At 37.5% G+C, this 18,387-nt stretch overlaps 1 protein-coding gene across 1 annotated transcript; it reads left to right on the top strand.

The window, feature by feature from the left end:
- The first annotated feature begins 488 nt into the window (after positions 1 to 488).
- On the top strand, positions 489 to 13,638 carry LOC124376604 (NACHT, LRR and PYD domains-containing protein 4C-like). Its single transcript, XM_046835774.1, has 9 exons — positions 489 to 824; positions 1,572 to 1,688; positions 3,995 to 4,111; positions 5,484 to 5,532; positions 5,665 to 5,860; positions 6,515 to 8,291; positions 10,191 to 10,364; positions 11,399 to 11,575; positions 12,887 to 13,638. Exons 1-9 carry the CDS (start codon positions 772 to 774, stop codon positions 12,903 to 12,905), a joined length of 2,679 nt encoding a protein of 892 aa, XP_046691730.1. The 5' UTR covers positions 489 to 771; the 3' UTR covers positions 12,906 to 13,638.
- The last annotated feature ends 4,749 nt before the right edge of the window (positions 13,639 to 18,387 follow it).

Consider the following 18,387-nt stretch of genomic DNA (forward strand, 5'->3'; position numbering starts at 1 on the left):
GCAATATCACCAAAAGTATTTGGACACCCGACCATTGCACCTGAATGTAAAAGGCTGTAGAGGGGTTTAGTCGAATGTCAAAGTCTTGAGTCTATATTACTACTTAAGGGAATATACTAGATCATATTTCTGACTAAAAATAAATAAATATATAAAAATAAAAGAAATTATATATTTAAATACACACACACACACACACTGATAAATATATATATATATATATATATATATATATATATATATATATATATATATATATATATATATATATATATATATCAACTAACTGTTTCCTGTTTCATGTTCTATAATAACTGCCAAATATATATATATATATATATATATATATAACATCATATATGGTTATATTTGCGTATATATAATATATATATATTGAAATAGTAATGTGTATGTCTGTTGGTTTGTACACTGTTGTGTGTGTGTGTGTGTGTGTGTGTGTGTGTGTGTGTATGCCCCTCCCCCTCATTGCGAAAGTGAAAGAAAGGATCCATTTTGTGACGTTGTAAAATAAATATTTTCCAGAGGAAAAACAACACATGAATTATCTCCATCTGCAGTTGTGGACTGTAAAGCTGTCGGTGTTCCTCTGACTGCAGCTCAGTTTTTTGGGTTTATAGTGGATTTTTAACACAGCAGGAGTTTTAGTCGATTTGTAAGTGATTTCCTGTAAAGTGAGTGAGATCTGATCCAGGGTTCGATGCTGGAGTGAAGTAACCAGGTAAAGTTCTGCTGTACTCTGAAGCAGGAAACATGTCCTCCAAAAGGAGTTTGTGTGGAAAACAAGACTTAAAGAAAGACAAGAGGTGAGTTACTTTTACAAACATTCTATAATCTTTTCAACTAAGTTTAGATTTGGCTCCAGCTTGTGTAATAGCACTGAATGCAGGCCTGAGCTGAACTATTCTAACAACTTCAAAATCATTTCGATTAAAAGCTGAAATTTAATCATGTCTCCTCATTTCTGTTGCTGTGTTTCACAGGATTTTATTAATATTCGCTAAATAGCAAAAAGTTTGTAGATCCTTGAACATAAGATTGCTGTGTGCTTTTTTCTGAACATATTCCAAATTTAGTCTCTATTTTCTGTTATATTAACCTCCACTCTTCTGAGAAGATGTTCTAGTAGATTTTGGGGAGAATAATTCAGCCACGCAGTTGTTAGTAAAGTCAGTTACCGATGTAGGTGAGGTGAGGAGGCCTGGGGTGCAGTCAGCTTCACATTCATTCATGTTCAAAAGCTCTACAGCAGGAGATCTTCCACTCCAACGCATGTAAAGCAGATCTTTATGGAGCTGGGGATTTGTGCACATTGTCATGCTGGAACCGGTTTGGGTCTCCTAGTTCAAGTAAAGGAAAAATAATTCATGTTGTCAATTCTTTTGTAGCACGTTTGTGGAAGAAACACACATGGCTGGAAAAGTCAGCTGTATCAATACTTTTGGACATATCGTGTATTCTGAATTAAATTTGTTAGAGGTTTAGAAAATGATAATTGAACATGCACATTTTCCTAAATATTATTATTTACACTAATAAAATCTGAATTCCAGAATGGAAAAGAGAAAAATGTCAGACCCACCAGAACCCAGCTGTGTGTCCATGAAGAGTGATCAGTCAATGGAAAGTCCAATCGAATTGAAAAATGACCGACGTTCTACCGATCAGAGGTCAGCATGGTTTGCTTATTTTCCTGCTAAGACACTGCTTTTGCACTCAACTTTATTTCTATACATAAAGACTGTCCACTATATGCACAAACCCTAGACATTTAAAAATACTGTATATTACACTTACATGCACATCAAATCAAGTTTTATTTATGGAGCGCCTTAAAGCAACCAAAAGGAGCGGAGAGTTCTGGCTGGTTGGTAGACCGTTATTAATTCGGCGAGGTAGGCTGGGGCAAGACCATTGATGGCCTTGAACACAAACAACAGGACCTTATACTCCACCCTTAACCGCACCCGGAAGCCAGGGAAGCGTGCGGAGGACCGGGGTGATGTGTGAGTGTTTTGAGGTGTTGGAGAGAAAACGTGCTGCCGTGTTTTGCACCATTTGGAGCCGATTAAGAAGTGAATGATTAAGTACAATGTAGAGAGCATTACAGTAGTCAATCCTCGAGCTGATAAAGGCATGTATAGCTTTTTCTGTTTATCGAATTGCATACTTTGGTCAAAAATAACACCCAGGTTACTCACGGTAGGTGCAGACTAAGAAGTAAGAGGACCAAAACTAAAGTCCGGGCTAAACAGGATGTAATCAGGCTTTTCTTCATTCAGATGAAGGAAGTTCTGGGAAAGCCACTGTTTAATATCCTCAAGGCAATTATGGAGAGGGTCCAATGCAGAACTATTAATCAGAATCACAGGAAGATAGATCTGGAGGTTGTTAGCATAGAAATGAAATTGAACTTTGTGATTGGAAATGAGTTGACCAAGTGGCAGCATATAGAGAGAAAACAGAATAGGACCAAGAATAGATCCCTGAGGCACACCAGATGACAGAGGAGCAACCGATGAAGAATGATCATTAAACACCACTGAAAAAGTTCTGTTGGCAGGAACAGTCTAGAGGGCAGGTGGTGGGCTTCAACTCGTGGACAGCTTTTTTGAGGTCCACCAAAGTAACTGCATCAAAGTTCTCTAGCACACATTGTGCTGCACGAGTAGAGATGGCAACAGCGGGGACTTGTGTAATGGTTTGCCTAACAGACAAAACCTTGTACAAAAAATGTTGTTTGAAAGCATTGCATGTGTTTACAAAAATGTCATTCAAGGCGCCAGACACCGGATTTATGACAGAATTGATAGTGCTGAATAAAATTCCAGGGCGGTGGCCCTACTGTCCTTTAGCTTCCTTCAGTGCACATTGATAGGTGGCAAGACTGTCCCTAAACATCTCGAGTGACACCTGCAGCCTATCCTTCTTCCATTTTCGCTCAGCGTGTTTACACCGGCGCCTGAGGGCCCAAGTTGTATCATTGAGCCAGGAGTCCACAGGAACATTGGTCGACTTTACCTTGTAGGGTGCAACAGAGTCCATAATCTGGGAGCAGATGGTATGGAAGGAGGCAAGGAAACGGTCAGGACAAATAGGCAATGCCAATTCATCAGTAAAGGCGAGATCAGAAACAGAGAAGGCAGCAATAAAATCATCGACTGTAGATGAGGTAATAATGCGACGGCGATGAGGGGCAGTAGACGTCGGTACAGATGAAACAGCACAAATGTCAAATCGTATTAGAGAATGGTCAGATATGGGAAAATCCATGACCTCGCAAGTTGACACAATCGCCCCACGAGAGACAATAAGGTCAAGAGTGTAACCTAACCTATGAGTGGACTGAGCCAGAACGAATGAGTCTAAAAGTGCCTTAAAATCATTAGCAGGTTTATCAGAGAATTATCATGAATGTTAAAGTCACCACAGATTAGAACATTGTCAAACTTTGCTAGAAACTCTGAGAACTCAATTAAAAAATCCTTGTTGGATTTGGGCGGCCGGTAGATTACTGCACATAAGATCAGACAGGGTAGTGTGAGCACAAATACTTGTAACCTAAAGCTGGAATACCCTCTAGAAACTCTAGAAAAATATAAATATTTGCTCAAATAAAATCTGGATTAAAGAAAGGAAAAGAGAAAAATGTCAGACCCACCAGAACCCAGCGGTGTGTCCATGAAGAGTGATCACTCAATGGAACGTTGAATCATATTAGATTAGATATTAGACATATTAGACATATTCTGAGGTTAGTATATTAAACTGGTGTGATCATTAACCTGTTAAGACACTGCTTTTGCACCCAACTTAGTTTCCATGCATTTGGAGATTATCCACCATATGGAAAAAACCTTTATCCATATAAAGTATTCAGAATTTAGTAGACATTTTAAAATACTGTATATGACATTTATATGCACATTTAAATAATATAATATTATTATTTACTCTAATAAAATCTGCATTTCAGAATGAAAAAGAGAAAAATGTCAGACCCACCAGAACCCAGCTGTGTGTCCATGAAGAGTGATCAGTCAATGGAAAGTCCAATCGAATTAAGAGATAGCGGAAGTTCTACTGTTCTGAGGTCAGCATGGTTTGTTTATTTTCCTGCTAAGACACTTCTTTTGCACTCAACTTTATTTCTATACATAAAGACTGTCCACTATATGCACAAAACCTTTTATTTTTATAATGTAATCAGAAGTCACTCAATGGAATGTCCAAACGAATTGAAAAATGGCTGACGTTCTACTGATCTGAGGTCAGCATAGTGACCTGGTTGAATCATTTTCCTGCTAAGACACTGCTTTTTTTTTTTTTTTTTTCATTAATTCCATGGATATAAATATTTTTTGTAAAGCAAATATGTTCACGCAATCAAATTCAACATTTGAAGCAGAGAGAACATCAGAAACATACAATATTTATAAAGTTGTAGTACAGATTTTAATGGAATTTTAGCATCTGAGACAAAAAAAACCTGTACAGAGGGAAAAAAAAGATACAATAAAACAAATACAATACAATTTGTAAATTAAACAAAAAGATAAATGTAGCAGTTGGGATTATATAAGATGTTTTACGTTTGCATATGACCATATCTTACTGGACAAGTCCTCAAATGATTCCAAACTGTCCAATAAAATATGCTTAATAGAAAACCGGGTCCTGCAGAACACATGCAGCCTGTGAAAAGTGTGGAAACTCTCTGTTTGAGAGACACATCCATGTTGCTTTTATTTTTAAGCAAAAAAAACTTGGTGGACACTGCATGGTGTTGAAGTATGGAATAGGAGCCATGTTAGTTCAGGATTCCTTTCACATTCCAATATAAGTCTCCAATCTTTCCTGCTCCAAAACGTCCCAAACCATTAAGCTTCCTCCTCCATGTGTGACTGCAGGGGTGAGGCAGTTTGATCAGGTCTTCTCTCCTGTTCTCCATCTTACACAAGTTCTTCTGTTAGATACAAAAATAGGACTCATCTTAAATACCATAAAAGACTGTGTGTTTCCACACTTTTCACAGGCTCTCTATATAATTAGATCTTTTCCTTTGGACAAAAATCTGTGAGTCAGTCTTAAATGACTGACATGACATGTAGTGAACATGTCTAAAGGTTAAAACATCTGAAGGTTAGGGATTTGGAGATGCATTGGAAATTTTAGGGTGAATTTGAAGGTTTAAGGTCTGATAGAGAAGTTTAATATTTTTCTAGTTCCAGGTTTATAGATTATTTGTACACAGCGAGATTGTAGTGCTACAAACCAACATAAAAAACCTGGGAAATTTACGCAAATATATAAAAATATATTATTTATTATTTATTTAAATTTGTTTGTTTCTAAACATATTTATGAATTTATAGAATATTCATTCGAGTTGTGAAGTCAGTGTGTAAAGAGGATAGTTTTACATATTTTTGTATTTATAAATGTGTGGTTTTTTTTGGTAACAGATCACAAAAAAAGAAATTAAACAACACTGAGCTGGGCTCCATATTCAAGGTGTGTGCACTTGTTATGTGTTTCCCTGTTTGCAGAATTTTTCATTTAATATTATTTTATAACAGGTTACAGATTTATCTCCACTCTTTCAGTATTATATTTCCTGATCTGTTACTGTGTGTTTCTATCCAGGATGTGGAACACAAAATGTTCACAATAATAAAGAATGAGCTAAAGAGGTATAAAAAACTCCTGACTTCAGAATGCCCAGAGGTGGACGTAAAGGATGAGGGGGATCTGGAAGTGGTCAATGATGCAGTGCTGAAGATCACACTCCATGTCCTGAAGAATACAAAGCATGTGGATCTTGCAAATGCATTGAACAACAGTAAGAGTTCTTCTAGTAGATTCCACTGATCATGATAGGCCTCCTGCTGGACAATTCCAATCCAATGTCTTTAGATATAAGTTCGTAAATAGAATCAGTTGTGTTTGATGGACAGATTTGTAGAACTATATAAACTGAATGTGCTGGGTTTTTTTATTTTATTATTTGGCCACACCCACTTGATTTCCAAACTTACTGCCACAAGTGATTTGGCCACACCCACTTCATTTCCCACTTATTTCTGCAAGTGATTTGGCCATACCCACTTCTTTTTTTTATCCCCCTTTCAAGCCAAAGGTATTTGGGACATGCCCACTCCTTTTTTGCCGCTTAGTGTTATGGGTAATTTGGCTACACCCTCTTCTTTCCCCAATTAGATCCATGTTATTTGGCCACACCCACTTCTTTTCTTCACATGTGATTTGGCAAAATGTATCCTTAAATGTATAAAATGTGGATTAATTATTCTGTAATAAATACAACCACCGTAATCAATGGCAAATTATGGCTTTAATCTGAGAGAAATAAAATTATTGTTAAGACATGGCGTTTTAAGAGAATAATTAACTTTAAACTGGTAATAATAAGTGTGCTTAGTGTTTATTGCATTAAATTTAATTGTGCATTGAAATATTTGATCTCTCTATTTACTAGAGCTGGACCCGGTCTCTGAAATTAAGCAAACATACAAATCTAACCTGGGAGAGAAAAGTCAAAGGATTAATGAAGGAATCTTACAGCATGGAAGTTCAGCACTTCTGAATGAGATCTACACAGAGCTCTACATCACAGAGGGTTGGAGTGGAAACGTTAATAATGAACATGAGGTGAGACAGATTGATATAGCATCCAGGAGACCATCAACACAGGAGACACCCATCAAATGTAATGATCTCTTTAAAGACAAGTCCATCAGAAGTGTGCTGACTAAAGGAGTTGCTGGAATTGGAAAAACAGTCTCTGTGCAGAAGTTCATTCTGGATTGGGCTGAAGAAAAAGCAAATCAGGACGTCACCTTCATGTTTCCACTTCCCTTTAGAGAGCTGAATCTGATGAAACAGAGAAATTTTAGTATGATGAAACTTCTTCATCACTTCTTTCCAGAAATAAGACGACTGCAAACCATTAAAAGTAACTCCTACAAAGTTCTGTTCATCTTTGATGGTCTGGATGAGTGTCGACTTCCTCTAAACTTCCATAACAATGAAATACTGAGTGATGTGACAGAATCAGCTTCAGTGGATGTGCTGCTGACGAACCTCATCAAGGGGAATCTGCTTCCTTCTGCCCATCTCTGGATCACCTCTCGTCCAGGAGCAGCCAATCAGATCCCTCCAGAGTGTGTAGACCAGGTAACAGAGATACGAGGCTTCAGCGATCCTCAGAAAGAGGAGTACTTCAACAAAAAGATCAGTGATCAGAGCCTGGCCAATAAAATCATCACCCATGTGAAGGCTTCAAGAAGCCTCTACATCATGTGCCACATCCCAGTCTTCTGCTGGATCTCAGCCACTGTTCTAGAAAGAATGTTGGGTGAAGCAGAGAGTGGAGAGATCCCCAAGACTCTGACTCAAATGTTCACACGCTTCTTGATATTTCAGATCAAACACAAGGACCAAAAGTACCATCAGAAATGTGACCATGATCCTAAGCAGACCAGAGCGAGCATCCTGGCACTTGGAAAACTGGCTTTCCAACAGCTGGAGAAAGGCAAACTTATCTTCTATGAGGAAGACCTAAGAGAGTGTGGCATTAATATCAGTGATGCTTCAGTGTACTCAGGAGTGTGTACTCAGATCTTCAGGGAGGAGTTTGGGCTTCACTTTGAAAAAGTATTCAGCTTTGTACATCTGAGTGTTCAGGAGTTTCTGGCTGCTTTATATGTATTTCTTTCTTTTACCTACAAGGATCTCGCAGAAGATCAAGCTACTGTTGTGTTTGGTATTTTCAACAAGACAAACATGTCTGAGTTCCTCAGGAGTGCAGTGGACAAGGCCTTACAGAGTGAGAATGGACACATGGACCTGTTCCTCCGCTTCCTTCTGGGTCTCTCATTGGAGTCCAATCAGACTCTCTTAAGATGCCTAATGCCACACACTGGAAGTAGCTCTCACATCACTCAGGAAACAGTGGACTACATCAAGGAGAAGATCAGGGAGAATCTGTCTATAGAGAAAACAATCAATCTGTTCCACTGTCTGAATGAACTGAATGATAATTCACTAGTGCAGGAAGTACAAACTTACGTGAGCAGCAAAGGTAACAGTTGTCTCAGTGGATCCAGACTCTCTCCTGCTCAGTGGTCAGCTTTGGTGTTTGTGTTGCTGAACTCAGAACAGGAGCTGAATGAGTTTTATTTGAGAAAATATGATCGATCAGAGGAATGTCTCCTGAGACTTCTGCCAGTGATCAAAGCATCCAGAAAAGCCATGTGAGTGTTTTAATTTTTATAAATGTTATACATTACTGCATGGTGATGCTGTGCAATGTCTGTTTACTGCGGCTCTCTTCTGACAGAAGTTAGAACAGGGTGGGCCACCAGTGAAACCCAGACAGTTCTGCAATGACCAAGATCCAGATTGATCTTCAGGGCATTTTTAATCCTCAGTGCATGCTCATTTCTGTTAGGTTTAGGCCAATAACCATTGAAAAAGATTTCATTTCTTAGTCTTAAAAAAGTCTTGGATTGCTTTCTGGGTTCCACTGTGGGCCCACTCTACTTAGCATGGGCAGCCACACTCAGCCCAGTAAAACACATGCCAGGTAAAAGATCCCAATAATGTGCTGCCCAGAGTAGCCCCACATTGAACCCAAAGGAGCATGTTTGTTGGGTGGGAATCAGACCTATTGACTACCACTAAGGAAACATGCCTCTTTGGTCACAAAATATTGTGATAATAATTGCTTCTTCATTATAGTGGCTGTACCTTAATTTCTCCCCGTATCTCTGTGGTGTGACCTGAGTGTGGGCTGCCCACACATCTACATTTACTAAATTTGTTGGACATTGTAATCCAGAGAGAATTACAATTATTCTTTTTATAAAGCTGAGTTATTGAGAGTTACAGGGCATTGGTTGGTCTGCCCACAGAAAATGTTTAAGGAGGCCAAATGGCAAAACTACAGTAGGCCATGTGTGGGCTAATCCAAATGTGGAAGGAGTGTTTGTTTGTTCTGCTCACAGACACCCCACAGTAAACCCACTCTGTTTGCTGGGTTTTACTGTACACTGTGAACTTCTGTCTAATGGGTTTTTACTTACACTTCCCAATTCATTCTGCTGTCAGAAGCCTTTTTAAATGTTTCTGCAAACTCTACCCTGGGGTTCCTGTTTTTGAGGTCAATGCTTTACATTCCTATTTCACCAGTGAAATAATGTTTCAGTGGTCCAACAAAACTTCAGGAATCTTAAGCACACCTGTGTATTCTTTTATTTGAATGTTATGCAAAATAAATACATTCTCCTAATGGTCTTTTTCTATCTCTCAGGGGTTTTTAATTTTTCAACATAATGCTGGCTTGCCTTACTGGTAGCAGCAGTTCTTTGTATAACTTTATATTGAGAGTAACAGATTTAATGAAACCAAATTTAAACGTGAATTCAAATGAACGTTTGAACTTTTATCTACTTACTTGTCAGTCAAATAATGAGGTAATGATGAGAGACTAAAATCTGCTATTTGTGTTAGACAGGGTTATAAATAATTCTTAAAAAATTCTTTGTTAATGATGAAAAAGTCATGAACCTGACTGTAGAGTTTGACTGTAAAGTTGTCCAAACTTGCTGAGTAACTATTAATAACTATTAATAACAACAATTTTGATACGATTGCAAATGCAAGCTGACTTGATTTGCTTTAGGCAACAAATCAAAATTAAATGACAATGGAAAGCAGCTTGCTTGGTTTTGCGCACTGAGCAAGATGCTTAACCATCCTCTGCTCAGTTGTACAAATAGGAAAATTGTAAGTTGCACTGGATCATGGCATCTGCCAAATGTTGTAAATGTAAATCAGAAACTTGTGCATAAAATATGCATTTTATACTTTTATATTAAGATTTACATAGAGCAAGAAACTTTTTGATGTTGTTCCACATTTCCATGGTTAGTTTTGAGTAAGTGATTAGTCAGTCTGGGAATCCAGTTAAATCTGTCACTGATATAACCAAATATTTCATTTAGTATTATTATGATATTATTTTCTTAGTTATCAATGACCTACTTTGTTAAAACAGTCTCTACAGAACCAAAAAGACACTGCGATTGATTACATTTTAATATTTGTATCTTTGAGAGAAATGTTCTGACGTTTTGTCTTTTCTCTTCCAGTCTGCGTGATTGTAACCTGACAGAGGAAAGCTGCAGAATTCTTTCCTCAGTTCTCAGCTGCAACTCCTCCAATCTGAGAGAACTAAACATGAGTTACAATAACCTGCAGGATTCCGGAGTGAAGATGCTCTGTGCTGGACTGGAGAATCCACAGTGTACACTGGAGATGCTCTTGTGAGTTTAATACACACACACACACACACACACACACTAAGACAAGTTTGTATAGAAAAAGTAATGACATATGAGTTGTCTGCCAGACATGCAGGATCATAAGTGTCTTCAGGAAGGAGAAGAGAATATGATTTGAGTGTCTTTGACATAGCGCTGCTATGAAAACCATTTCTATAGAGAATTACCAGCATGAACTTCTTCAGCAATTTGAGCTACAGGAGCTTGTCTGTTCCATCACACCACAACGGCCAGCCTTCCCTCCCCATGTGCATCACTGAGCCTCGGCTGCTAACGACCCTGTTGCCGGTTCACCACTGTTCCTTCCTTGAACCACTTTTGATAGACACTGACCATTGCAGACCAGGAACAGCCCACAAGAGCTGCAGTTTTGGAGATGCTCTGACCCAGTCATCCAGCATTACAATTTGTCAAACTCACTCAAATGCTTACACTTGCCCATTTTTCTTGCTTCTTGCACATCAACTTTGATGACAAAATGTTCACTTGCTGCCTAATAAAAATATCCACCCACTAACAGGTGCCATGATGAAGAGATGAGTGATCTTCACTTCACTGGTTAGTTGTGTATGTTCTTACCGTGATGAAAGGGGTGGTGGGGGGGCGAGGGTGCCATACAGACAAGAATCCAACTTTGGGCCTTGTGGGACACCAGTGGAGAGTCTCCATGGAGCAGATGGAGATCCCTGCTGTTATGAATATTATCTCTTAAGATGCAAACTACCACAATGCCAATCCACACATTCTCTCATGAGGATGGATAGGAGAGTGTTTTGATTGACTGCTGTTTAAAGGATGCTGAGATGTTGATAAAGGGTTGATGGAAGTTTGGCTGATACAGTAGCTTTAAGTTTCTCAGCATCAGCCATGCAGGCTGGTTCTGTGGTGATCTTGGCGGTTGTTCTGGGAAAGCACTGATAGAACACAGCATAGACATGTGTGTTCATGTACTATATTGCATACTTTAACTGTAATCAAGTTTGTATTTTAAGTGTGAGAGGGTTTTGTTTTTGCAGGATGTGTTGCTGCAACGTTACAGGTGCAGGATGTGCCGCTCTGGCTTCGGCTCTGAGGTCCAACCCCTCATCACGCGTGAGAGAAATCTATCTTTACGGTAATAAAACAAACGAAGTAGGAGTGAAGATGCTCAATGATCTAGTGAAGGATCCCCAGTGTAAACTGGAGAAACTACAGTAAGTTCCTGACTTCTTGCTGCCTTCACAACACAAACACACACACACACACACCCAATAAATACACACTAAATATCAGTGCCAATCAGATATTGACAGATGCATTTGTGCTTGGTGGCATAACAGGGGTTAGGTAATTTGCCTCACCCTTAACAAATTTACACAAAAGGTGTTTTGTGATATTTTATTTTATCATTAACACATTTTTAGGTCTTGTTATCTGCCTGCTTGTCAAATCAAGTGGGATTTTTGTTATTCCTCTCATGATAGACATTTCCAGGGCTTCCAGTACACATCCCTGGTAAAGGTTTCTTAATTACACTTGATTATGGACTGTATATGCGTATAGCACCTTATTCTCTGAACTAAACGTAGCCACTGTCTTGGAGATCATTACCTTTACTGTTACCTTCTTCAGTTCGGTTCAGTTCATCTTTATTTGTTTCCTTAAGGCATTTTGGTTGCAGCATAAAATAATATTTCATGAGACATAACTAAACATAAATCAAATAACTCAAACTCATAATACAAACACACAATTTCTCCAAGCAGTATATACATTCAATTAAAAAACTTTACAGCTGAGGGGTAAATTAATGCCTACAATTATTTGTTTTAATACTAGGAGTTTTATATCGAATGCCAGAAGGAAACATATGATACATAAAGTGGGAATCATCTAACAAAATGTTCTAAACTTAACCCAAAACCTGTCTATGATATATATTTTTAATGATATTTAGCTGCTTTAGCCTTTATCTAGCAGATTAGCTGAAGAAACTAATGTTGTGGACAAAGTCACTAGCCTTTTATTTATACGTAAACCTTTGGCCTGATAATACATCAAATAAAATTGTCTAAGGAATATTTCACACCTCTGTGGTCCCTATGAAGCGCTAAAATACATGGACACAGTTCCAACCAAATCAAAACAAAAGTCCATATCGCTTTTATATATTTATATAGCACCTTTTTATAATAACCATAAACGGTTTATCAGTTACACACATTCCAGCACCCGATAGCACAAGGAAGCATTGTTGTTTTTCCATTTTGTACACTATATGGACAAAGATATGTCAGAACCACATATGGCTGCAAAACTCGGGTGTCTCACTACTCTTGTACATATAGTGTGTATATATATATATATATATATATATATATATATATATATATATATATATATATATATATATATATATATATATATTTTTTTTTTTTAAATGGTTATAATGTAAATGAAGTGTATTTTATGGTTTGTTTGTAAGGACTTTGATGATTGATATGGTCTCCTTTTCTGTCTTTCAGCATTGAGACTCATGATTGATAAATGACAGGAGTCTCACTGCAAGCCTTCTGTCCAGAGACAGGACCTTTAATCCTACATATCAAAGATTTTGGTGGACAGTTTCTCATATACCAAATGGAAATTTTCAATATCATATCATTAACACACAAAACAGAGATGTGATATTTCAGTGGTTTTAATTTTAAAAAGTACATAAACATTTGTTTACTGTTTATACATGTTGTAGAATATCAGGCCATGGTTGTGTTGCTTGATTTGTTTACAAAGTATTTAGACAACCTGGATTCTATCTTCTCACTTGGGATTTTTTTCGTTCCAGACATTTTTATTTTTAAATATTTGTATATAATTTTTTTTTAAAAACACAGAACATACAAAGTATTTAAAGTACCATCTTAATTCAGAATAACAATAGTGTACGCACCTACAGGAATATTTTATGGGGTCATTCTATAGCATGATCCCACACCAAGTTTCTGACTGAGCATACCTGTAGGGATTTAAACACCCACCCACCCTCACAGTGTATATGCTTAGGATCTTAAACCATGCCTCGTGTTTCCTGTTTGTTCATATATTGACCCTGTTCTGTTTTTGACCATGACTCCGCCTCTCATTTTGGATTTATTTGCATGTTTTCTATTAAAGTCTGAGATTGAGCAGGACATCCAGAACACATACTGCACAAGTAAACAATCCTGCAGAACAAGCAAAAAATTATTATAATAAAAAAATAATTGTATTGTGTCCATTGCCTTTTTGTGGTACTAGTGCCTCTTTATTCAAATACGCTTTGTTCTCCATTTATATCCTTAAAAAAAAAAAAAAAGTGTTATTTGTAAATATATTTTTTGTGATAACTGAATACAGGGTCTTGTAATCCAAACTGTAAATCAGAACATTTTCAAAAAATTATTAGTCAATAACGTCATAAAAATAAAATGTACTTAAATAGGAACATTAACAAACACACTCTTCTTCAGGCTTTTTTTGCAAGAAAAGACAAATGATGGTCGTTGACTTATTTTGTGTAGTAATAAGCAAACTGTCTTTAAATACCTTAAAGATTCAAATGATTCAAACGCTCGTTTGTCGCCACCTGCTGGCGTAATAATGTTATTTACACTCAGGAGCCGGTCAATGAATCTTTTTAGAGAAAAGATTCGATTCACCGAGATGACGCTCTGCTTTGGCGCCCTACTCGCTTCATGTAGCCGATTTGGATGCAGTCAACTGTCAAGAGTCGTTCATGGTAAAGTGCTAATTTATTACACTATTTTATACTTATAGTGTTTTAAATTACTGTTTTCTTTTAAATCACGAAATTGCTGTGCTTTTATAAAACTAAAGCATATGAAATGTTTTAAGAACTACTGATCAAAATGATTTTTAGGCAACAAAAAAGTGATGTACTTAGTGTACCTTAGAAATCATTGCTATTTTTATTACCCCAGAATCCTTATTTTTATTACCTCAGAGATCATTAAAAGATTTTGGTACCTCAGAATTGGTAACAGACTGATTTCTGAGGTGACAAAAAATAGTAATGATTCTGAGGTAATAAAAAAATATTTTCTGAGGTAATAAAAATTATTTCTAAAAAAAAAATTATGATTCTCAGGTAATAAAAAATAATGATTTTTGAGGTAATAAAAAATATAAATGATTTCTGAGGTAATATAAATGATGATAATTGAGGTAATAAAAATAATGATTTCTGAGGTAATAAAAAAGTATTTTGGAGGTAATAAAAAATGTTAATGATTGAGGTGATAAAAAAATTATGATTTCTCAGGTAATAAAAATGATTGAGGTAATAAAAAATATGATTTCTATAGTAATTTTAAATATGATTTCTATAGTAATAAAAAATAATGATTCTGAGGTAATAAAAAATAGTAATGATTCTGAGGTAATAAAAATAGTAATTATTTCTGAGGTAATAAAAATAGTAATTATTTCTGAGGTAATAATAATGATTCTGTGGTAATAGAAAAATAATGATTTCTGAGGTAATAAAAAATAGTAATGATTTTGAGGTAAAAAAAAAGTTCTTATTTTTGAGGTAATAAAAAATAATAATTGTTGTGAGTTAATATTAAAAAATAAAGATTTCTGAGGTAATAAAAAAATCAACTCATGAATGAGAAAAATTTGAGAGACAGAAGGTTGGATAGTGTGAAGATGGTAAAGCAGGAAGTGGATAGGATTGTAAGGAGAAAGTGAGAGCAGCGATTAAGAGGATGAAGAGTGGAAAGTCAGTAGGACCAGATGACATCCCAGTAAAAGCATGGAGATGTTTGGAGCATGGAAATGAAGAGAAACAAGATTTAGAAAAATGGGTTACACAAAACAGTGCACTCTTCATGATGGTATCAAGTCCGGATAAATGAGGAGGGTTGTGTTATGAAGGACATCCAGCGTAAAACATGTACCAAATCAAATATTTGTATCACAAATCAGAAATTCATACTGGAATGGTCGAGGCCCGATTCACCAACATGACAAACATGGGTGATGACAAATGTCATCAGTGTTTATGCTCCACAAGTGGATTGTGAGACAGAGAAGGAAAAATTCTGAAGTGGGTTAGATGAAGTGGTGAAGGTGAACCAAGGAATGAATGATTGGTGATTGGGGATTGGGGCAGACTTTAGTGGGCATGTAGGTGAAGGGAACAGAGGTGATGAGGAGGTGATGGGTAGGTATGGTCTTAAGGAGAGGAATGTGGAAGGGCAGATGGTGGTAGATTTTGCTTGAAGGATGGAAATGGCAGTGGTAAATGCGTACCTTAAGAAGAAGGAGGAGCACAGGAGGACGTATAAGAGTGGAGAAAGGTGCACACAGGTGGACTATGTTCTATGTAGGAGATGCAACCTGAAGGAGATTGGAGACTGTAAGGTGTTGGCAGGTGGCTGGATGGTGGTCTGTAGGATGGCTTTGGAGGTGAAGAAGAAGAGGAAGAATGTGAGGACTGAAGGAAGAATAAGATTGTGAAAACTGAAGGAGGAAGACTGTAGTGTGAGGTTCAGGGAAGGGGTCAGACAGGGGCTCGGTGGTGGTGAAGAGGTGCTGGATAATTGGACAACTACTGCAGAAGTGATAAGGGAGAGTTATAAAGGTACTTCGTGTGACAGTATAGAGAAGGTCAGAATGAGTTGCATTGTGTGTTTGTGGATTTAGAGAAAGTGTACGACAGGATGGAGAAAGGAGTTGTGGTATTGTATGAGGAAGTCTGGTGTGTCAGTAGTATGTAAGGGTGGTGCAGCACATACATGAGGACAGCGTGACAACCAGTGAAGTGTGCAGTAGGAACAGACTGGTTAAAGGTGGGGGTTGGACTGCATCAAGTATCGGCTCTGAGCCCTTTCCTGTTTGCAGTGGTGATTGACAGATTGATAGACAAGGTCAGAAAGGAGTCTCTGTTGACTATGATGTTTGCGGATGCTATTGTGATTTGTGGTAAGAGTAGGGAGCAGGTTGAGAAGAGCCTGGAGAGGTGGAGGTACAGGCTGGTGAGAAAGGGAATGAAAGTCAGTAGGTGTAAGACAGAGAGTGTGTGAATGGGAGGGATGGCAGTGAAGTGGTGCGGTTTCAGGGAGAAGAGGTGGTGAAGGTGGATAAGTTTAGGTACCTGGGGTCAACAGTGGAAAGAAATAGAGATTGTGTTAGTAAACTGAAGAAAAAAAATGCAGGCAGGGTGGAGTGAGTGGAGAAGAGTGATAGCAGGGGTGATTTGTGATAGAAGGGTATCTGTAAGAGTGAAAGGGAAAGTTTATAGGACTGGTTGTCTAGTTTAGAGACAATGGCATTGAGTAAAAGACAGGAGGTCAAGCTGGAGGTAGCAGTGCAGAAGATGTTGAGATTTTCATTAGGAGTGACAACGATTGACAAAATAGAAACATGTTTATTAGAGGGACAGCACATGTAGGATGTTTTAGATGGTTTGGACATGTGCAGAGGAGAATGAGAATGGAGCCTCCAGCAAGGAGGAAAAAAGGACAATCAAGGGGGAGGTTTATGGATGTGGTGAGAGAAGACATGCAGGCAGTTGGTTTGAAAGAGGCAGATGTAGAGAACAGGGTAGTGATCAGAAGATTACTGAACAGATGATCTGCTGTAGTGACCCCTAATGGGAGAAGCTAAAAGAAGAAGAAAAAGATTACATAAAATGTATTCTTTTCCAAAAACGTATTATTACTTACTTAATATAACTACCTTACATGTCCTTGATTCTACAACCCCTGGCAAAAAGTATGGAATCACCCCTTTAGAAGATGTTTATTCAAATGTCTAAATTGTGTAGAAAAAAAACAAGCACATTTATGCCACAAAACAATTTTCACTCAACAATCCAAACTTCTGGCTGTATAAAACACTTATAATACGAATAAAAAAAAAAAAAAAAAAAGAAAGATAACTATAATCAATTAAAACTGTTTTTACAGATCAAACAGAGGAAAAAATATGGAATCACACAAATCTGAGGAAAATGATGTGGAATCAACAAATAAAAACACTACTAGTACTTTGTTGCAGCACCTCTGGCTATTATAACAGCTGGAATTCTCTGAGGCATGGATTTAACTAATGACAAACAGTATACTTCATCAATCTGTCTCCAGCTTTGTCTTATTGCAGTTGCCAGATCAGCCTTGCAGGGTGGAGCCTTGTCGTGGACCATTTTCTTTAATTTCCACCACAGATTTTTAATTGGATTGAGGTCCGGACTATTTGCAGGCCATGCCATTGACATTATATGTCTTTCCTGTAGGAATGTTTTCACAGATTTTGCCCTATGGCACGATGCATTATCATCCTGAAAAATGATGCTACCATCACCAAACATCCTTTCAATTGATGGAATAAGAAAAGTGTCCAAAATCTCAACATAAACGTGTGCATTTATAGAAGATGTAATGACTGTCATCTCTCCCATACCTTTACCTGACATACAACCCCATATCATTAATGATTGTGGAAATTTGCATGTTTTCTTCAGGCAGTTGTCTTTATAAATTTCATTGGAACGGCACCAAACAAAAGTTCCAGCATCATCACCCTGCCCAATGCAGATTCGTGATTCATCACTGAATAGAACTCTCATCCAGTCATCCACAGTCCAAGATTGTCTCTTTAGCCCACTGAAACCTTGTTTTTTTCTGTTTAGATGTTAATGATGGTTTTCGTTTGGCTTTTCTGAAAATCCCATTTCTTTTAGGCGATTTCTTACAGTCCGGTCACAGACATTGACTCCACTTTCTGCCCATTTCTTCCTCATTTGTTTTGTTGTGCATTTTCTGTTTTCAAGGCATACTGCTTTAAGTTTTCTGTCTTGGTGCTTTGATGCTTTTCTTGGTCTACCAGTACGCTTCCCTTTTACAACCTTTCCATTTGATTTGTACTTGGTCCAGATTTTAGACACAGCTGACTGGGAACAACCAACATCTTTTGCAACATTCCATGAAGATTTACCTTCTTCGAGAAGTTTGATAATCCT

The sequence above is a fragment of the Silurus meridionalis genome, chromosome 23 (assembly GCF_014805685.1).
Source record: "Silurus meridionalis isolate SWU-2019-XX chromosome 23, ASM1480568v1, whole genome shotgun sequence".
Classification (NCBI taxonomy): Eukaryota; Metazoa; Chordata; class Actinopteri; order Siluriformes; family Siluridae; genus Silurus; species Silurus meridionalis.